This window comes from Merops nubicus, unplaced genomic scaffold, assembly GCF_000691845.1.
Source record: "Merops nubicus isolate BGI_N331 unplaced genomic scaffold, ASM69184v1 scaffold16821, whole genome shotgun sequence".
Classification (NCBI taxonomy): domain Eukaryota; kingdom Metazoa; phylum Chordata; class Aves; order Coraciiformes; family Meropidae; genus Merops; species Merops nubicus.
In genome coordinates, this window is record NW_008587762.1 from 6,468 (window position 1) to 29,522 (window position 23,055).

Below are 23,055 nucleotides of genomic sequence, written 5' to 3' on the forward strand. Positions count from 1 at the left end.
AGACACAACTGGCTGTTTTTTTTTTTTTAATACACATGAATGTTCTGAGTTAAGGGAGAAAAAAAAAAAAAAGAAAAAAGAATGAATAAACCATGGTAACTTTTCCAATTCTCAAATTCTCTTATTACAAAGGGCCAAATAAAAGTCAAAGACATTAATGCAAGGTATGTTCAAGAGTTGTCAGAGAAAAAGGAAAAAAAAACTGATAGGCTGGTCTAGCTAACAGTGAAGAACTGATTCCCCAGGTAAAAGATCCAAAGACCTCTGGTGCAAGTCCTCTCCAGTATTTAAAATTTCATGAACCTCTTTGAACTCCTGTTTCCCTCAAACCACTACATATTGCTCTAACAGCTATCAGAAGTAGCCACCAAATCCAAACACATTCACCTACTTTAAATTTTCCTGTTAGCTTGATAAACCAACAGGTAAATGAAATAGAGGAATCTCTTAAAGACAACTGAACATCTGCCCCTCATTATACTCAAGTGAAGACACCTATAGATAACTACTTCTAGAGAACATTTTCAGAAGTTTCCCCAAAGAAAAGAAGGTTGTAGCCAGCTGTAATTCTGTATCAGAAACTCAAACAGTGGAAATAGTCATAAAGCTGCTGAAAGCCACAATAGCACCATCAAAAGTCAAGCTGCATGCAGAGTGTGCCAGAGGCAGTATGTCAACAACAGTCAGGAAAGGGGATTCACCTGCCTCTTGAATGGAGACAATCTCTAGATATGTAATTTCCAGAAATTTAAGATTCACTTGAGAGGAAGGCAAAAATATGCCCCTAAGATTAGCAACCATTGCAAAGATTGAGACTTCAAATTTAAGTCAATACAGGTGCCGAAGTTTTCACAAAACAAACAGAAGGCTTCAATTAAATCTGATAGTTTAAAGTATGCAACTTCAACTACATCATTGCTCACTGCTTAATAAAATATATTAAGACTAGACCATAAGCAAACTAGTGCAGTAACTATACTTTAGAAACTACAGCCTTATGTTTCCTTGTCATGACAGCTCCAGTCATGCAAATGCACCCACCATCACACACCTCACACTTCCACACCTCCATGAGCAAAGCAGCATTAGCATTACTTTTTGATTCTCCCCAACTATTACCTGCCTCACGAGTGCACACCAAAAGCTGCCAGCTGAATACCAATGACAACACCTCAGCTGAGCTCACAGGCAGCCCTTAAAAACGAGGTCTGAGTATGTACACATGTATCTGGAAACCAGTAAGAGGAAATGCCAAGGCAAAAGGACAGGCAGAATATAGCATCCAGCAGATGTCAATTTGTGGCTTTTGCCCTTTATTTCACACACTTAATAGCACACCTCATATTCCAGCTCATGGGCAACAAGAATGCCACCTATTAACAGAGACCATTTACTTTCCATTACAGAGACCTTGCCTTGAATAAACACAAACAGTTACTATGATTTTATACTGTAGAAGAACAGCTGGTAAAGTTAAAGAGAATGTTTTTTCAATTAAGACAATTTTGATGACAGTAATTGGAAATGAATATAAGGATACAAAAGTGCTGACAAAAAAGAAAATAGATTATTTACTGAGAAGGTAGCAATATGTCCTAAAGCATAACACAGACAAACAACCAGCTTGGATAGGCATATTCTAGGGAAGTGTCATGCTATTAGCACAAAAAGAAAAAAAGTCCAGACCAATCAAAATAAAATTAACTGCCTATAAAGGCACATGCAAAGTTGGGTACCTGAGACAGTGACAGCTGTGGTCATCCATAAATAATGGAACTGGGGTGGGTTTCTTTAAACTATTTTGATTAATGCCACGTTTTAAAGATGTTCCTGTGAATGAAGCAGCTATTTCTCAGGTTGGCCTCTGCAAAAACGTTCAGGAAAGGCAAAACACCCATCTGAAGCACAGCTGCTTCAGAGAATTGGCCTGGAGCTGCTGCAGCAGGTGGCTCAAGCTAGGCATCATCATGTCATGTTCTGCAACACGTTTAGCTATTGACTCTTGCAATTATACCATCACGAGATGTGTAACTACAGAGCCCCATCCAAACTCAGATGAAACCAATGGAAGGACCTCCACTGATGTAAACAGTTCTTAGCAACCCAGTGGCAAATATATCTTGGCTGCTTTTTAAAAAATAATATGAAATATTACCATTTAAAAAAAAAGTATTTTGCAGATAAATTTACAAAGGAGATGCAATCCTCTAGGTCAATATCAAGTGCAAGCAGGTGGTGCTGTATCTTCTTCCAAAGTCCTCTGCCAGAAACTCTTGAACTCTGTACATTTTGTAACAGTTCTCAGACAAATTGAGCCAAGACTCACACAAATTTCATATGGATAAACAGGGAAATAAATTCAACTGAATATGTTCTCTTGGGTGCAGCATACAATTTAAAGCAAAACCCACGAAGATCTAGGGCACTTTGTTATTGTCCATTGTAACAATATCCCAAATGCCAAAATGAAAGGATAATGCCTCATGCAGACGGATGTTTCATTGACTTTAGTACTTCAGTATCCGCATGAATGATCTCAGCAATTCAAAGTTCGTTCCGACCAAACTCCCTAAAGTCTGCTGAAGTGGAATGAAACTTCCCTATAATTTAATTCTAGATACTGGCCATGGTAAGAATAGTCATGGAAGAAGTCCCCCTTAATTTTACCACGAGAAATGAGACTCCCTCAAGGTAAGACAGTAATTTTTCCTGTAATTCATTTATAGGAGCAAAAAATGCAACAGAAGAAGAATGTCCCTGTAGTGCACGTTTATCACATCAATATGTTTCATTGCCTGGATTTCCATCCCAGCATGCACTGATCAAATTCTTGTTTCTTGATACAGTTACAAAAGTAACCAAAAAATCTCATCAAATTGGATTTGTTCTATATACTTCCAAGAGAAAAGCAAGTGGAACTTGCTTTGAAAGTAGAGCATTCACTTTAGAGAACTAAAAAGTGAAGAAATTACTGAGCAAGCCTCCAAAGAAGAAAAAGAAAAGGGGGAGGGCAAGGACAGGAGCTGGAAATCACACAATATTTGAGGCTTGATATTGATGGATATTTAAAAGTTGTCAGACTTAAGAGATATTCACCCCTGAAGTGTCCCTCCCAAACTTCAAGCATTGTACCCTATTTAACATTGGTTTTTTACACTTTTTTTTAAAATAAACCCCCTCAATTAGTTGTTTCTTTAAGCACTCTTCTATCTGTTGACTTACAGAAGTCTTCAGGAAGGCAAAGGTCATTATTCCCATCTTATGAGTGGGAAAAAGCACAAGAGCAGCGGGGGTTAATGATTTGCCCATAGCCATAAACAGGTTAATTCAGAAGCTAGGGGACAAAAAAATTAAAAATAAAAAATGTTCTCAGGCCACGCTTTATGTTCTGAGTTCCCCTGCCTTAAACTTATCAAGCACATCTTGTTTATAGTAGAGAAATTAAACTCCAAGAATAAACCAATCAGTTTTAAATAATTAACACCTTTCTTTTTCAATACTGTGCTTTGTAGATGAGGACAGGGAGACAGATGTTTTTATAATGTTCAATCTGTTGAACCTGAAAATAAAGTGTAAGCTTCTTAACCTAAATATAGTCATCAACTCATGCAGTTGCCATCATATTCAGAGTATCTGCCATGCTGCACTAGAAAAGATTTTGTAAAGCAAAATTCTGCTGAATGTACTCATAAATATTAGAATATTCTTGATATGCTATGCTGAAAACATTCAATCTGAGCTGCAAGCAACTAGCGTTGCATATCAATTTTTGGAAAATGCTAGTATTTGTATCCAGAGATACTACCAGCAATACAAAGTGGCAAGATACTGAAGCTGGCATTACAATGCTTTACACAATTATTTTGGGTCAGAGTATCCCATTGTACATAAATTCACATAATGAAGTTCAGTACAAAGCAAACTAACAATGGACTTGGCACACAGAAAGAGATCAGCAGCTGCACTGGGACTTCAATGCAGAAAACTATTTTAGTGCTCGTTGTGTACATAAAATTGTCTTTGAAACTCGCTGAAAAATGCAAATAATACACATCAAATTTAAAATTTCTTAAAAGCAAATTCAAGCTTGCTTAAAGTGTAAACAGATTCCAGAATCAAAGGATTTTAGTAGCTTTAATTAGCTGATGAGAGGTGTTTTAGACAGATGACATAGTAGCTATGATGGCACTGTATCATTATTGTCTTGTTTGCTCCCCCCCCCGCCCGCCCTCCCCCAGCAGTTATATGTGTTACTCTAAACACACTTTCTATAAAATCTTTTTAGAGATGTATTAAGAAGCCAGCAAGTGACAGAAAACTTGTCTTGCTCTGTGGCAGGAGGAAAAACTGAGTGTATTATGGTAATGCGGAGCAACGCAGGCAGCACGCAATGCAAACAATGCTGAACAGCATCATTTAAAGAAAACACAAAGCAGTCATTGATTTTTAATATCTGCATTAAAGGTCCCCATTCTAAGTAGTTCCATTTTGTAAGAAATATCTTCAGATGACATCGTGCCTATTTACAAGGCATTAGGAGAATATTACATGAACCAGTGCAGGAAAAAAACCATTTTGCTGTGACCATTTTTTCAAATACAATCCCTCCCTCAATATTTAAACCAGACATTACTACGGCTGCTACAAAGAATACTGATTAAAAGAGGGGAGCTGGCTGTTTGTGTTTTAAAGACAAGTCTTTAGAGATTTTCCTGCCTTTTCTTTAGGGTGAATAATTGCTCAATCTCTTTCATTCTTTTAGCATTTCAAAAGCTTGCTTGCATGCAAACATTCCCACCTGAGCACTTACTTTAGCGATCAAATGATAGGCAAGCAGAGGGTGTTCAGAAAAGGGAAATAAGCATATATGCCATAATACCCACAAGCTAACAGAAATTACTATTTTTGGACCTGGGGAAACCACTGGCAAGGTCTGCCTATGGATGCAAACCGTTATTCATGGATCAAGCAGCTGCCAGGTGAGATGAAGTGGATGACAATGTTCTCTAACCAGCCTTCATCTCTAGGGTGAAGCCTACCTTAAACCCTGGGCCAGTACAAAGACTCCCTCTTGCTTCCTCAGCAAAGTGAACGTCTTGTCCCATGGAAGAGCTCCCTTTTAACTGTACCAGCAGTCTATCAGTTCATGTGGATGGTTTAGCAGTTTCAGGGTATTTGTGAAGATGACAGTGCTTGTGGTTTTGTAGGGCAATATCTGACTTACTCAAAAGAACCACACTGTAGGCAAGGCAAGAGAGGAGGGGGAAGCCCCTCACAAAACAGGAGCTAGTTGGTTGGAAGGGTAAACCTCCTTGCAAGATCAGATGTACACCTCCACAAGTTTCTGTAATGGTCGGTTTTGAATCCCGCTTGCTCTGCCTCAGCATTTGAGTAAGTCTGAAAGTGTGGACCCAGATTCATCAGTGTTTCTGTAGCACCAACGAGCCTAACACTTGTGCTCTTTGCCACTGGAGAGGAAGAAGTTGAGGAGCCTATTAACCTTCTGGCAACATTAAATCCCATTGCCCCCAATAACACAACAATCCTGGCTTTGCAGCAGGTGCTCAATGATGCCTGCAAAGTAGCTGCCAGATAAAAAGCACTACATGGACCTCTTCTGAAAACAAGCAAACAAAAAAATCCCCAAACCACCAACAACAAAAAAAACCCCAAACACTATGATGGCTGTGCATTTGTTTTGCATATCTTCCAGTTCTACGAAACCGCACAGAGGATACCTACCTGGAAATCAACTGTCAACACTGGTCCACTGAGCATGCAGAGTGCCTTCCACCTTAACTTCCTCCAATCACTTCCCAAAGCTGCCAGTTAACAGCCTGCATTTGACCTCCTGCATTTATACTCTGATATACTCTACATCTCAAACTTTTAATTAAAAGAATGAAAAAAAATTCATCCAAATCAATTCAAATGTAGCGTTTCTCCCAATTACTGTGGAATGCAGAGGTCATCATTGTACTGCATTATTACATTGAGGAATAATCTAGCATGAAGTCCTATAAATTAGCTCAAAGAGCTTATGCGTTTTCATCCATAACAGCATATTTCATAAAGATATACCACTGCTTTTCTGTGTACAGGGATCTAAATTGAACAGGCACGTTACATCTATTTTATATGAACTTTAACGAGGAAAGGCTGATAGGCGGGGGGGTTCTTATCTATGAAGTTTAAACATTATGCCACAGAATTAAAAAGAGATCTTATTTGGCCGCTGCACATTAGGCCCTGATGCTTTAGATTGCCTTTTTTTTTTTTTTTTTTTTTTGAGGACTTAACCATACTGCTGGCATTTCTATTCAAAATAAGCTTGTGTTTTATAGAAAAGGGTTCAACATTTACAGTGACGTACATAAGAACAGTGCAGATAAAACTCTAAAATATAATTTGCAATTCAATCTAAAGAATAATCCATTTAAAAATAAATGATAACCACATAAAAAGAATAACCCAATCCATAGATTTTTATCAAGGGATGCTACTTTAGGATACTTTATATCAAGCCCACATACCTTACACACTTTTATCTCCTGACAGTGGATCAGCTTTCAAAAAAAAACCCAACCATAATGCACCTACATACTATAAACAAGTAAGAATTCTTCCAGAATCTATGTTGCATGTCGAGCTCTTTACAAACAATAAAATCAGAGACAGTACTCCATCAGTGTTGTTTTGGATTATTGGTGAGTACATACATAATGATTTTCACCTCTTGAAACCCCTCTGCTTCATTCTTATGCATAGACTTGAAGGGACATTTATGTGTTTGGCTAGTTGCATCAATTCAGAGGATAGAGCTACTGTAAAAATTTACATTACTGCAGACTTGCAGTGATGAAGCAGGCAAGCACAAAAAACAAGCTTTTATTTCATTTATTTTAGATTTCATGGAAAAGAAGTGTGTAGTCATTTGGTATGACAATAGCCACCACGAAATTTGATTTATTAAATTAATTTTATTTAAGCAGATTTTTTTTGGAAGAAGTTGAATTTCAAGATAAATCACAAATTTGACCTATCCATCCAGATGGTGTTTCTTCTGAATTGATGATGTATTTCAATCTGCTGTACCCACTTTAGTTTACAGTTGTGATATAGGCAATACACTAAAGACACTTACTAAACTCAAAGTTAATTTGAGTAAAACACTATTTTATATATTCTCCATTACAAACACTTTATAAAAAATGGAGGAAAAAAATTCATTTCTCCTATAATGCATAAACTTGCCCACAGCAAAGACGGCACTTTAGTTAAAATGGATTTACAGAATTCTTTAATATAGTTTTTTAAAAGTCTCAGGGGCTTAGTTTTACTCATTACTCTTGAAGGTCTTGGAGTCACAGGTGGATCAGTCCTTTAGTGCAGATAGTAAGGTGAAGAACAAATTTTTAAGAACTAAGCAGTGCTAATTTTCAGCTAAGGGTACAGCTCATTAGCAGACTGAGAAGACCGCTGAGCTTTTCCTGCAATCTGCCAATAGCTTTTTTTCCCCATCTTTTTGAGGTGCACACTGAGTTAATTTTGGGCTGGAAGAGTTCCCTGAACCTGCATGCAGGTGCAAAATAAAAAAATAAGAGGACAGCACAGTGCAAGGATAGATTTAGATAGCTGAAAATATTACAGGTCACCTTGGTTTGAACTGCACTATGTGTTTCAAATAATCAATATAAGTTTCAAACCCCTAAATTCCCAGACATGTCATCATTTCTTACACATAAAGCTACTCCCATTCATCTGATTCTTCTGATTTCTCACCTCTGTTATTCCAAAACACTCCAAATTAAAAATACTTAAGTCCCAAAATAAATTTTAAATGTATATTCTGGGTTTTTATTATAGGGTTTTGTTAGTTTTTAATCTTTTTATGAAGTTATTCAAAGCTGGTAAAGATATTTCAGATTCAATAGGTTTTCTAACACCACCCCATCCCTCTTTTTTTTTGGTCTTGGTAAAACTACTGTATTGCTAAGGAGACCAAACAAGGTTATAATATAGTTAACTTAAGACTGTGAATACCTGCAATACCAATTATTAATAATAAGAACTAAAAATCATTGTTGATACCTGTGGTTAAAGGCAGATGAGTGACACTAGATAGACAGGTGAGAGTGAACCAGGTTGATGCTAATGTTGCTCCAGATAAAAGCAGCAGCAGTATAAACTTCAGCATGCCCCTGATAAAATCTGCAAATCTAAAATAAAAGCACAGATCAGAGCAGTACGAATGCTGATTTTCACATTATTTAAATGTGATGCTTGACAATTAATTTAACATATTCTTATTAAACATTTTGGAGACTACAAAAACAATTTAAAAAATGTTTCTCATTTTCAGAAACAGAACAAAGGCATTTTTATAGAATGGTGGTATTTCAAGCTGTAAAACTGAAGAGCGATGGATTTTTTAGCTGTCATAAAATAACAACCAAACTAGAAAAATTCTCAAGGCATCAGCTGAAAACACTTGGTATATAGGAAGGTGGCTTTTTCTTTTTCTTCTGCATTTGTTGGACACAACATCACACCATTGCTTACATCGCTGTTTTGTCAGGATTTGCCAGTCTCCCCTGGCAGACACACTGCTAAATTAGCATATGAGGAGGCTGCTGCATTTCATTCAAGACATAGTTAAGTGTCAAGATTTATTCCTGTGGGAAATGACAAAACTCCAAATACCAGAATCCCTAGATTGAAGATGACAAGGAACAGTTTCTGAACCCTCAGATGCAACAGGGATGAAGCTCTTGGTGGCTTAGGAAAAGCCGGAACTCTACACAAGCAATCACACTGTTTTGGGATGAAATGCTCCAGAAACCAAAAGTGGCTTGGTGCCACTCCTCTCCTACATATGCTTCACTGACAGTCTGGGGGGAAGACAGCCCCACAAGTCATTGGGCAGTCTGGCTGTTATACAGAGGGAAATATGATCTTTATAGCACCTGATGGTACAATTGCTTTTTTCATCTTTTTCGTTTTTCTTTCAAGGAGAGAGAATGCATCTGAGCAGTGCTCACATGGCATAATTATCAGTGCAACTGCTCTTTTCAAAAGGGATTTCATCACAGCTACTAGAAAAGATATGTTAGAAAAGGTAATGTCATTTATCCACGAGTAATTTTCTATAATCTCCTGCTTAGAAGATGTGATTTTGGGCTGGACAGGTTAGATATGTAAGTCTACAGAATGTCTTCTGCCCTGTCGTAGACTCCTACCTTGATTAGGGCTGCAGCAGCACAATCCACCTGGGCTGGGCTGAAACCTGTCTGTCAGCAAACTGCCTTCCCTGCACCTGACAGAGACCACTGTGCTGGCAGATACCTCACAGCTTACTTGATAAAATAGATAATGCTACCAACATCTGAAGAACGAGAAACCTCAGCTCCACATATACCGTAAGAGATGTACAAGTAATGCAACTGGAAAAAAAAAAAAAGAACCCCAAACCAGCTTCTTTCCTTTTGTTTTGATTCTCCTTGTGCTTTAATTCCACATTGAATTTAGCAGCAAGTAATTCAATATACAGCAGCGGAAGATCAATGCTGCATAAAATCTTAAAAGTTTATGACTGCAGTGTTTAAGTGGCTTATGCATTAATCTCCAATAGTCAGAGGTTAGCTGCTACTATTGTTTTTTTCTGACAATCCAAATTGAGAAATCAGGATCACCCCTTCTCAGTGGTTTGCCAGTTTCTTTAATTATTCTTTGGGATCACTGGGGTCAAAATCAGCAATTTTAAAAGCTTCTCAGAAGCATCTCGAAGTGCAAACTTTTGTCTTCTTCCACAGAGTTGCTCCTTTGACTGCTGTCAGAAAACATCACTATTCCCTCTCCTTACAGGCAAGGGCAGGTATGCATATCCCATCTAACAAAACACAATGTGAGAAATACCAGCCTTCAGGAAAGGACATTCACAGACTACAGGTCTGGAAGAAATCTCTAAGGGGTCCTCTATCTCTATCCTACCACCACCAGGGGTATGTGGAGATGGGAGAATGACACACAAATAAATCATACAAGATAGTTAAGTGGAGCAAAAAGCTACCTTTACTTAGCAGCTGCAACTCTTTTTGACACAAAGATCCTGGTCTGGGATCAGTGCTAGCAGTGTGCTCCAAGGAGCTCTCAGACATCACAAGACTCTACAAGGGTCAAATACCAACTTAAAGGTTTATGCAGTTATGGAATTCAGCCAACAACAGAAATAATGGGGAAAAAAAAAATCAACGTAGCAAAATAGCCTGAACTTGGTGATCGAAAGGCTTCTGCTTCTTGTCTGGTTGCAAGAGAATAAAGATGACTGTAACATCTAGTCAGCTCTTCAGAATACTTGTTTCAATAAAAAAAAAATCAGAGAAATTCTTTTTATCCTCTGACCCAGTATCTGCTTTCAAAACTCTCTGTTCTATTTAAATCCTTCTTCATCATCTAGCATGTAAGGAGATGTCAGTAGCTGCTAAAAATGTAGGCACACCAGGAGGGAAAGTGTATACTTACCCAGAGACAGACCTCTGCGCCTACTGCCAGTAATAGTCTCCTGCAACCGAGCAAATCCAGCTCTAGGCTGAATCCTACAGTTAAAAAATCACAAACCCATGTTGCTGACAACATTGGCTGTTGCTAAGGAAATTATCACCATGTCAAAGTTTCAGCATTTTGACTACACTGCAGGTTAAAAGCAGGTAACAAAACTGAGCTGCAGAGGACAAAACCTCAGAAATATGTATGATTGTTGGCAAAAATGGCACAAATAAAAAAAAAAATGAGAAAAGGGAAAGATTTGTTTCTATGCAATAGTGTGAACGCCGCTCTTTGACATTGCTTTTCCTCAAATCAGCATTGTTTGAAAGCTGCCAGCAAAGGGTGAAGTGCCTGCCAGCTGCCCAAAATAGCCAAGGCTTTTCAATTATAAAAATGCATCACACAAATTAGCTAAACATATCTAAGTTCACATCTACTGGGACAGCAGTGGGTGGAAAGCAGGAGGATTTATGTATTGTGCTGAGGAAAACTTGCACCATTTTGAAAATGAGATAGATAAACAAATTTCCAAACTGGGCATTACTTTAAATATAGATGATTTAACACCTATTGTGACGTGCAGGACCAATTGCTTCAGGACAAGGCTCAGGTTGTTATAGTTCTAAATGGTTGAATCTGCATTGACAAAAATGGAAAGAGCAAACTCCTCAACCATGCCAATTTTGGTTTGATAAATTAACAAGGGGGAGGAAGAAAAAAAAAAAAAAAAAAAGGAAAAAAACCCTCCAAACAACCAAAACCCAGCAGCTTCCTGAGAGATGGTTAAGGGGAGAGCTGCTTGCTTGGCAAATAACAGTTCTGACACTGAAATACATCAACTTGTCAGCCTTGACAAGAATCATTACTTAATTTTCCTAATTACAACTTTCAGCAGATTACAGTCAGACTCGTCATTGATTCAACCCTACACAGATAAATGCTGAATAGGCCTAGGAGGGAGAGTCATCCATCAGGAGTGACAAATCACCTCCTCCCTCCCTTTCTGTATGCAAACCCTCCCATTTGAACTGTGTATCGCCCAAGTCAGAAAGACATATTTGGAGACAGACTGTTGGCATTTAAAAAAAAAAAATAAATTACTCAACAGCCAAGCTCTGAATCCCACAGAATACTTGTATTCAACAAGGTTTGACATTAGTTTTGGAGCAGTTAAAGAGACCATCAGCATCTCCTGAAATTTAATCCAGGCAATATATTAAATAAATTAATCTACCATAAAGATGGAGATTTGCATGTTGTCATTGAGTCAGCAGATTCTGTCCTAACAAAGTTAAGTGAGCTGCTAACCATGCCCCTCTACTACTGCAATGTTGCAAATAGATCAGGAATTAACTCACGGTGGAAAAGATCACACTGACACGCTACCCACTTCAGCACATAAGCTGCTAGAGCATCTGTGTCGTTTACAGCAGCTGGTTTCAAACATCTACATCTCTTAGCAAGAAAATTTTCTATTTGAGCTTAGCTAACCAAAAGCAACTCTTTTCAGAGGAAATCAGGGTGTGAACTTTGTTTCAATAGGTAAGTACTTCAGCCTGCATCCAGAGTGGACAGGAGGGAAGCACTTGTTTCTTTTCCCTCAGTCAAGAGTTTTTTCCTCTCCCTCTGTCACAGTTGCTAGGCAGCCTACAAAATGTCAGGATGAGAAACCTCACACTTCTTTATGCACTGTGTACTCTGATGATGCACAGCAAGTGAAAAAAGAGAGCTTCAATTTCTGTCCTAAAAAGATGCCTGTCTGGGTCCACAATCCCACAATGAATGCAACAATGACAGATGCCTGCACTTGTGCTAAACTCATTACAGAACTACAGTCTAAAAAGCAGACATAGAGAAGCCAGGACAATGCTTATATATCCTGATGCAAAGGGAAAATGTGATGGCTTTAATCAGTTTTATAAACTCTCTGCTCAAGTACCTCCTGAAAGGCTTTTTCTCCCTCCTTCCACCCCTTTAGGAAAAAAAAAAAAAAAAAGATCTCAATGAAGAAAAATCATCAGCTTTTTGGAAGGACAATGTAATCCTGGCTTTCTGCTCCTCATGTTATCAGCATTCATGATGGCCAGTGCATGCTGTGTTTGGCTATATAAGAAGCATAGGTACACTCAATACTGTATCCCATAGCGGTACAGCAAAAAAACCTTGGGCCGTATAGGAATCCAGTAACCTGTCTAAAATGGGCCCAGACTAATTTCTCTGCGGAGGAACGTAACGTTACTGTGGGTAGGCTGCTTCTGCCACATTCCCAACATCCCTTTGGTAATCAATATGCCCAAAAGCACTGATGGAAGGAGACAGACAATAATTTCTTCAGTGCTTTTCAAATGTTCTGCAACTGGTTCTCCCTCATACCAGGCAGGTGAATTTACAGGCACCTTGTTTAAAAGGAGCGTACAGGAAGCACTTGTCACAGGTAACATTATGATTTGCCAAACTGAGGTATTCACGTATGGAGTTCTCAATCCCCAGCAACAACTAACAAGGAATGCAGAAGTTATTGCTCTACAAGAAACACATCATAACCCCAAAATGCTTTTCCCACTTGAAGTTTCTAGAAGATGAGAGAAAACAAGTCATGTTATTAAGAGGATAAGCTAAATGACAATCACACTTGAAGAAATGGAGAAGAACTCGTAATTATTCCTACCTTGCCATTGCTATGCCAACAACACAACCACCAACTATAGACCAAAATCCAATCCAGCCTGCATCTACCTGACAGGAAGGAAAAAACAAAATATAACAGATAAACATGTTAAAGCTGAGAAAATAAGATGATAAGATGTTACTTTCAAAACGAATGGTGTGCAGAAGCCAGAAACTGCTAGCAACAGCTCCTGACAACAATCTGAAGTGCAAGAATTTTTCTAGGATATTCAAAAGGGAATAAATTCACTAAAAGAAAGTATGACTAAGTAGCCTATGCCCTTGATGTGACCTCTCTTTATAGACTCTGAGTAATGTTCTCTGGAGTTCTTCTATAATACTGTATCAAAAGCTCAGAAATCCTCTCCTTTGCACTTCATCCTTTCTACCTGGTAAACATTATTTTCTTTTACTGAAGGTGCAGGAGCCAACAATACTCCTGCTTGTCTACCTGCCTCTTCCTTCTTGCCAAAAGGTGTGTAGAATTCTGAAAAGACCCACCACTGGTGGAGAGTCAGCAGGGAATATCATGACAGTTTGATGCCAAAGCTACAGTTTATTTTGTTTAAAATTTCAGGAGAGAAGTCATCCATACGTACTAATAGCATCCTAAAAATAAAAACCTGATAAATTTGTATGCTGGTTCAAAAATAAAAAAATGACACTTACAAAATAGCTGCTTATTATCAGCCAGGAGATACTTACTTGGCTTACGTGTACTGGCGTTAATATCAAATCCAGAACACCTGACCAGCCAGAGAAAACACCCAGTGGTATAGCATAGGCTAAAGCAATCATCAAGAATCGGAAATTGCTGTGAAGACAAAACATATGCAATTAGCTGCAGCTTGTATCAGAAACTGCACTAAGATTAGTTGCTAGAGTAAATGACACCCTAGAATGTATATTTTGTCCATCAAGAAAAATAGCAGAGGTCTGAAGGAGTGAGCCAGGCAAACCAAAAAAGGTATCTGGCCACGTCACTGAAAATCCAGTGGCTGAGATGTTACTGTCTCATCACTGTGGCAATAAAAAAATCCAGTCTCTCCAGGTAGTTCAAAGATTTTTGTAACATGTGAGGCTCATTTGTTCTCATTTCCACAAGCAATTCTTCCATGTGTTTGCATGGGCAAGCTACTTAGCCCATGTGTATGTATAGAACAATAAGCATTAATTTAAATGCCAAAAAGTGTATTTCAATAATAAAATCAGAAATTAATATTTTTCAAGCTCTACTTTTTTTTTTTCTCTTTTCTTTTTAACTGTATTTTAGTGAAAGGCAGGGAGAGCTCTGGGAATGAGATAGGTGCGGTTGCAAGAGTGGAAAATTTTGACAGTTCGAACTGCCAAAAAACAGAGACAAGTATAATATTCTGCTCTAAATAGTCAACGTGTTTGTTTTGCTTTTTCCTCCCAATTAAAATTATTCAACCCTTAGTATTCAGTGAAGATGAAGCTGTCAAAGCTGTGTCATCTTCTTCACCGTACACAGCTAAACAGGAGTTGGCAGACAAATGCCACCACCAGTTTCCCACCCACCGGAACCAAAAGCAAATGAGAAATCTTTGCTAAGAGACATCCAACTTTTCCTCAAAAATATTTCAATTTAGGAAAAAAAACCCAAACAAACCCCAAAACAGAATATATACTGTGAACTCTGCAATGGAGATATTTTACAGTGAAGAGATTTTACGGTGATTCCAAGGTTATCCCACAGGATATTTACGTAACCACAAAGTGCGGCTCCCCCCATTCCCAAGCAATTTACATAAAATTGATCCTTATCAGTACACTTCCTTGGCATGCTGCAGCAATTTGATAGCACACAGTTACGAAAGCCAAGATGGAGAGAAAGAGCTTCAAATACTCTCCAAAACATTCAGAGGTTTGCAGACGACACTGTTTTACTCCCATAGAAGACCCACACACAGCACACCAGCCACCATTTTTTTGCACTGTTCTTTTTCACACATCCACTTCTTGAATAACACATTTCTATCACATGAACATATCCTCCTCTTTCAATACCATTCACGTCAAATTTCTTTTAATGCAAAGAAAAACAACTCCCAAACTTTCAGCTCTTCTACACACAGCTTATACTTCTTTGAATGCTGAAGTGTTTGCTCTCTTTCTGACAACTTTTTTCTCCTATCTTTCTAACTCGTATCCTAGTCTATCCCGCATCCTCTTGGCATCTCTTGAGGCAGGTTTTCTGATGCTATTTAATACTAACCCTGTAAAAACTAATGCAACACCTGTAGACTAAAATAAAGGGGAAAGTGCCAATTTTGCATGGACAATGTAAGAGCCATGTCATAGGCTGCAAAGTCTGAATGCACTCTTCCAAAACAAGGCTTGCTCAATATTAAAAATTTTTAGCTAGTGGAACCTGGTCTTCATTAAAGAGCTGCTTTTGAGGGGCTGAGTACCTGTAACCTACTTGACCGACATCCCCTGTGGCATATTTGTCTTCCATAACTCAAGCAATAAGACAGACTTGCACATGGGATAGCTGCTCTGTGCCACACCCGATTCCCAGCACCAATACTGGAGAACCAGCTCTGCATCATGACATCCTCCAGTGATGGGGGCTGCCACTGCCCAGTCTCCAGCATAAGGAAGGCGACCAGGAGGAAGGGTGTGGGGTAGTGACAAAGCAGCACTGATGTCATTCTGTCCCCTTGTCCAGCAATAGCTAGTGTTGCCTACGTTAAGTACAACAGCTATTTGAAATACACATCTTAAGTAGCAGTTCTGCTTTTCATGGCTCCAGACACTTGCATTTGTTTTTGCAATTTTGCAATTGCTCTGCTGAAAATAGAAAGAAGTTCTGTCTGTCACACCATCCGTTGGTGAACCTACACTGTTTTCCATCATATCAGCCCTTATGACAGAATTTCAGCCTCTTATGTTATGACAGGATATTAGCCTCTCTGTTAAACCATTCCGCTGGAATACAAATTGGTTCTGTTTTTTTCTTTTTTTTTTTTTTCTTTTTTTTTTTTTCCCCCCAGAAACCTACTTAACACCACTAGAATCTGTAAGACAGGCTGATTCAGAGGGGAGCCCCATCAAAGTCAGTCACCATTTTCAGAATAACTTTGACAGTGTCTATTAACATCAGGCACACTCTGAGCAGCTTGCATCACTGGACAGTGATGTCATATGAAAGTTCCTATGCAATACTGATGCACAAAAACCCTGTTATGAAATCTCAAAACTGTTTACATAGTCCCTTGAATATATAAAACCCATGTAACTGGCTAAAAGCATCTTATTACTTCAAAGCAAAAATCATGACATGTTTTCTTAATGCAGATTTTAAGACTTATCAACTATTTACTTGTATTAGATTTTTTTCTGTGGAAATTTGGGGCATATTCTGAAATAGGAGGGGGAACACCCAAACAAACCTATTTGCTTCAGCCAAGAAACTAAGAGAGGGCACTGTACTTTTTCTAAAGGAAATTCAATCTACACTTGTCACAGTGTGTGACAAACTTAAAAGACTTGGGCTTAGCTCCCAAACCATGACTAAGCTGTTGTATCCCACTGCAGGGCTGAGAGAGTTGGTATCAAGAGAAAACCAGAGATCAGCTAATTGTTATAATCTGTCAGAAGCAAGAATACTCCAAATCAGGAAGAAGAATCAAGCTCCTAAGCAAGTCCCCAAAAAAGGCCTACAGGGTATAGTTGACCCTAACTAAGAAGGTACGTATAACACAGCTGTGCAAGAAGCAGCTCATGAAGGTGACTGCTTAAAGACCTGAAGGCATGAGACAGTGTGGGAGTTGCAAGAATGTGATATATCCCTTTGGCATCCAAGGAAAAAGGTCAATGACTTCTGTGGTAAAGTTATGCTATGCAGCTTTATTTTGAAGTGATAAAACTGAGGCCTAGGGAGAGAAGAAGGCAATGATGAACATCTCAATCTTCATGAGTGTTTTTTTGGTCCACAGTTGGGTCAGCTCATCAGCTCTCACACATCCTAAATGCCTAAGACAGAGTTCTTATACCAGAAGGTAATAAGGGGAAATCATGATTTCCTGGTACTCATCAGCTGATTACTTTCAGTCTAAACCATTAAGTCAAACTAAAGGCTCTCTGTGCCAAGAATTATGAAGCCTAAATTGGGTAGGCAACAGATATCATAAGCCTAACAAACCAGATGACTGATTTCTTTTGAGACACAGCAGATACCTTTTTCTTTTACAAACCCCCTTTGCTTGATGGATTGTTGCTGAAAGGCTCACCAAGATAAGTGGGTTTAATGATAAACTGTTGACTGTTTCATGTACAGAGTAATGAAGAAGTGCCTTTATCAAAGGGTAGAATGGAAGAATGCATAAAGACTAGAGGAAAGTGAGATACGTGATCTACCTGACCACATTTTTAAAAAAACTCTTGGTTCCTGGAGACATTAAAACCTATGATCATTATTTAAGTGTCCAGTTTGATCTTTGAAGTTTCATTGATTGTGAAAGTAAGACAGCTTTGCTGTTTACCACTTCACCAGTATCTCAGGTCCACTGTTTACAACACTTTGAACAAGGAGCCTAATGGTTACAAAGCTCCCAAATGGAGTGCTGTCAATAGAAATTCTATATTTCACCTGTGGAATCAGTTCCTATTTGGATTTCTGTTCAACAGCAAAATTTTTACAACACAGCCCTCAGGCAGGGTCTCACTGCACACCAGCTTGGGTGCGTAACAGCATTATTGTGTGTGCTAAGTGTCCTTATGGAAATTGCTGTTTTTTTAACATCCTGAGTAGGTCACTCTGCAGACTACCCAGCCAGCAGTACTCACACCTTCTCCCAAGTGACAGCCTGATGCAGGATGAACATACAGGATTAAGCATCTTATTAACTATCTAATCCCCCAAAATGAAACAAAAGCCTCTAAAAACAAAAGACCAATGACAACAAGGGATGAGATTTTTTTTTTTTTGCTGGCTCTAAAAACAGTTCTAGAAAGTACAGGCAAAAGTAAGTCTTTAATAACCAAATGCCTAAAGCTCCATAATTATCAACTTCCAAGCAGCCCTCTGTAGGCAGATTCAGCCCCTATCACTACATCATCCAAGGAACAATTACACCAAGAGTTTGAAATGCCCCAGTGATGTCAGCCATACTCTACACCACGAGAATGGTGGTTCTTTGCCTCAGGAAGTTCATCTCTGTGGTATCACGTACTGGGCAGAGCCCTTCACAACTATTCAGCATTAATACTACAGCGGCTTTAGCTGTTCCTCTGAGAACAGATTCCCATTACACAAGAATTTGTACAGACACTTGGGGGGATAGGACTTTGTCTTATCAACAGAGCCCAAGCAGAAGTTGCAGATCTGGAGATGTCACTTTATTTATAACTTTTTTTTTAAAACTCCAAAATTTAAAGAAAACTAACTCACGTTTGAACCCATCCAGAAACACATTTGGAAACATTTCTCCTATTCCCACTTCATATTTTAGCATACAATTAATGAGATTTAATAGATAACAATGTTCTCAGATAGTTCATTTATTCCTATCATGGCTGAATAAAAGCAGCTGAAAACTCCTCTGAATGACAAGCAAACCTCAAATTCATTCCAATATAATAAGCATGGAAGAGCGCAGCTTATTAGCTAGTGATGCCCAGTATTGTTAATTGTTATCTCACACCTAGAAGAATGCACACTGTTAACAATCTTGTATAAACTGATGCAATGGAAGCATTGCATAAGAAAAGCCATGTTAACAGGATGACTAAAGCAGTGTGGTACTGAAGAACTCTGGCATGAAGGCTGGAGATATACCCAACGGCTTAAAATTTAATGTCTGCTTTTTAGCAGTCAGCATCCTTTTATGTCTCAGTATTAATATTTAATTCAATTTTGTTTTAAAGCACTACAAACCAACTTGTTTGTTCAACGAGAAGATTAAAGCACACTTGTTTTTATTTATTTAGGTGCTGATCTGCCTTGAAGTGTAAACCAAGGAGGACCTACCTTAAGAGCCTGCAAAAGCTTCTCCTGTAGCTGAGGCGCTGGCTCGCTGCAGCCACGCTGGGAGGGAACGGCGGGCGTGAGGGGAAGTAGGCCAACGCTGCAGAAAATATCAGGGAGACCATTCCAAATTCTAAAGAAGAGGGCAGAGAAAAACAAAACCAAGAACAGATGTTAAGCCTCGAAAGACTTATTTTGGTACAGCATTGTATCAGCCAGGCTCTGATACATAAATCCCACCGCAAGTGCTTTACTGCTCCCAGCAACAGAACTCCGTAACTTGAAGGAGAATTTCTTTCTTACTCCCCAAGAAAGATTTCAAATTGAGATGGTGAAATACTGGCAGTCCATTCCAGTGACAAGAGCTGCAGAGAAGCAGGCTCATGCATGGGGAACTCAGTGGAGCAAAAGAAAGGCTTTTGCTTTTTCTCTTCAGAGAGAAGTGCATTATGAAGATTTGGCCGCCCTACTTCACAATGGAAGTAACACAGTGCAGGTAACAGCGTGCTGGAGACTAAACAGATGGGACTGAGGAAGCCCCAGGGCATGGAGTGACAACTACTTGGCCCACAGGATGATAAAGGCAAAGGAAAGGTCAAGCTAGGCAGCATCTCAGACACTACCAGTATTATATGGCAACAGAACATAAAAAGAAAAGCCAGAAAAGGAGGAGGAGTCATGGCTCAGGAATAGAAAGAGCACAGGTAAAGGAGAAAAAAACCACAGCTGTTTGCAGATGCTCCTCTTGTTCAGCAGCAGGTAGGCTAGATTTTTGAAAAATTTCATAACAGAAATTTGGATCTGAACTTGCAAAGTGATGAGCACTTCACAGAAAATACTCAGCAAGCCCCACAATCAGACATTCTGAGGAAAAACAACTCTACCCACATTCAGTCTAATTAATTTGTTTTACAGGCCTTTTACAATGTATATCATGTTCTCCACAGTCCTCAATCCCAGTATTTCTGCTAACCCCTTTGAAAATAAGATTCTTCACTGCTGAAGAGAAAAATGTATAGTTGAAGTGTGTAAAAGAACCTGTGATCTTTTAACAAAGAAGTGTTCACTGACACCACAAATAAATTCCAGCAGAGCTGGATACTCAGTTGCGTTTATTTTCTTTATTCTTCTCTTTTTTAATAAATCAATATGAACATGGCACTTTGCCAGCTCTTCTGCTAAACCAGAAGAAAATAAATTCAGGAAACTGAAAAGTAAATAACACTTGGAGTCTAAATGGATCAGTTGGAGATGCAGAAGGGAAATGAATGTTTCTATTTGGTACATGGGAAAAAAGCCTATACTCAATTTCTTTTGAAGCCATACTGGGAATGTGACAATGTCATTCTTCACAATCAAATACTAAAGGATTCATTTCGATTTATGCAGTGTCTCTTTTCCTGCTGTGGTCTAATTGCTTGTTTTGAGGGTCAAGGGCACTTTAACTAGACCTCCTCACTGTATCTCCTCTGTTCTCCAGAAAACAGACTATTTTCTATCTTTGTGTACATTGCTTTTGAGACCATCAGTAGTGAGCAAAGAACTGTCTGTAACTGCTCATCCCTGATCTAAGAAAGGGATGAGATGTTCTGTCACTACAGAACGATAACAGGGAAGCACAGCTTGCCAAAAGCTGTTTATCCCCTTCTCCTCCATCTAGTACACATACAGGTTTATAGGTGTCTGCATGTACATGCATACACACACTTTAATCACATATTACAGGAAGATTTCAGACTACAGATAGGTATAGCCAACAAGAACGTGACCACACAAACTCAAACTTTCTCTGAGCTGCTTATTATTCAGCTTCGTTATAGTGCAATACCATAAGGAAAAAGGCTGGGTCTTTTTCAAAAGAATGTAAAAAACATTAATAATTTTTTAAAGTCACAGTAATATTTTATAACAGGTGCCCATCTGAGGCCCCTTCTATGGGTTGCTTCAGGATTCCTGCCAAACAAATTGCTGCAGTACGAGCAGTATAGTAACACTTTTTTTTTTGTTAATTATTAAATTCAGCATGCAGTTCTTGTAGTACCTTCTTGGAACTCTTTAATGTTTCCCAGTGTTATACTTCCCAGGCTAACAAATTTTCCTTGCAAGCACTGCCCTCATGCACAAAAGAAAAAAGCAGAATTCACTTTGGAAACTAAAGCAGTTCCCTCTACTGAAGAACACAATTTTTTAGTGACCTCTTAGCTTTATGTATCACACTTGTATCTCTATCAAAAGTCCAGGTACTACCAAACAGACCCAATTTCCTACATGTCGTATTCCTTCCTCATTAGGGACCCCACACCTTTATATCCATCATCATTTACTCTACCAGACTAGATAAAGAAAAATACATTCCCAGGACAGGTTTGAGATTGCAAGTAGGGAGTACAAGTACACAAAAGAGTAGCAGTAAGGAACAGGTAGACCTTCAGACCAAGGCAGCTGCAGACACAGAGCTGCTGGCTTCTCAAGAGCGCAATTGATGTGGCAAAGCACTCAGAAAAGGGAAAGTGGGCACAAATCAGGGTGCAGAAACACTGCCGTGTATATCTCTCATAGAGGAGTGAGTCTGCAATGCTTCTCAAAAACTGGGCACCATGCCACAGTGACCTGTGACTGTCAGAGTGGGGCACTGCCTGCATCTTAGCCCAGGAAGTAGGCACCCTGCTGCCTGTGTAAGCCCTAGACAGATAACAGGTTTACAGAGACACAAGCCTCCTTGATACAAGGCCTTTTTCATTCACACAGGCTACTCACAGCACCAAAACTTACCCAAACCCAGAAACCCTCCTCCCTACCTTGTCCTGAAACGCAAGGAGGGAATGAGGGCTCTTTACACACACACACACACACACACACACACACACACACACACTCACACACTTTATTTTTAAACAAATAATGATTTTACACTGATATTTAAAGAAAGCACATGGCTAAAAGCTCTGGCTGCAGTCCAAAATAATTCAAGCTTCCCTACGCAGTTCAGGTAATACAATTCAACCGTGATTTGCTACATCTGTACTATTTCAGCTCTGAACCGGAATGTGCAGTGACACAGATGACACAGAGAGGCTGTGGTAATTCAGCTGAGCTCTTACTCCACATTTGAGATAAAGGAACAGCAATTTATTAAAACAAAGAAGAGACTTGAGTTAACAGAGCAATTTCAGAATGGGTTTATAAGCAATTGCTTTGTAATCATGTTTGAGGCTAAGCCTTTGGAAAATCAGCACACTCTTGATACGCTGCTGATCCGAAGTTAACAATTCACATAATTTCCATCTTTTAAGTCATCACACGATTGGGCTGAGGCAAGACAGGACAAATCCCACATTGGATTCAAAGCAACCTGCTCTTTGACAGTTCCTACCATTGGATGTTTTGCCATCATCACTGTGATTCACTGCAAGCCTGTCACAGTTGTGAGCCAGCTCTTTTTCATTGCCTGAACAGCTATAGGGCTTGTAGCTCCTGAAAAGATGCACCCCATGTAACACAAGCACAGCTGCACAAAAAAACCACGTCTGTTCAAAGCACTTGCAAATACCAAGTAAGCCCTACAAGTGCCCCACAGAACACATTTCTTAGGAGGGTGAAGAGCACTTCAGAATCATCTTATGCTGGATCAATGATCCCAAACAGGTCTATGGGATGTTCCTAAACCTTTGACAGCTCAGAAAGGCATATCACTGAACCTTGGTGGTAAGCAAGATCCATCCCAGTTTCTGAAGAAAATGCTTAAAAACACCTCCCAGAAGAGAACAGAAGCAGTAAATCTAACAGGCTGCTAAAAACAACATTTCTAGTGGTACCTGACTCCAAACAGTGGTTTTAGGCAAAAAAATGTA

The 23,055-nt window shown here is 39.0% G+C and overlaps 1 protein-coding gene across 1 annotated transcript in view; it reads right to left on the reverse strand.

Moving 5' to 3' along the window:
• Window positions 1–23,055, reverse strand: part of DIRC2 (disrupted in renal carcinoma 2) — a gene marked incomplete at its 5' end in the record, with an annotated part of 54,347 nt that overhangs the window by 5,092 nt on the left and 26,200 nt on the right. The window contains 4 exons of the mRNA XM_008949058.1: window positions 8,092–8,219; window positions 13,214–13,281; window positions 13,918–14,026; window positions 19,208–19,337. Coding sequence (XP_008947306.1) covers window positions 8,092–8,219; window positions 13,214–13,281; window positions 13,918–14,026; window positions 19,208–19,337 — 435 coding nt within the window. The remainder of the gene's footprint in view (window positions 1–8,091; window positions 8,220–13,213; window positions 13,282–13,917; window positions 14,027–19,207; window positions 19,338–23,055) is intronic.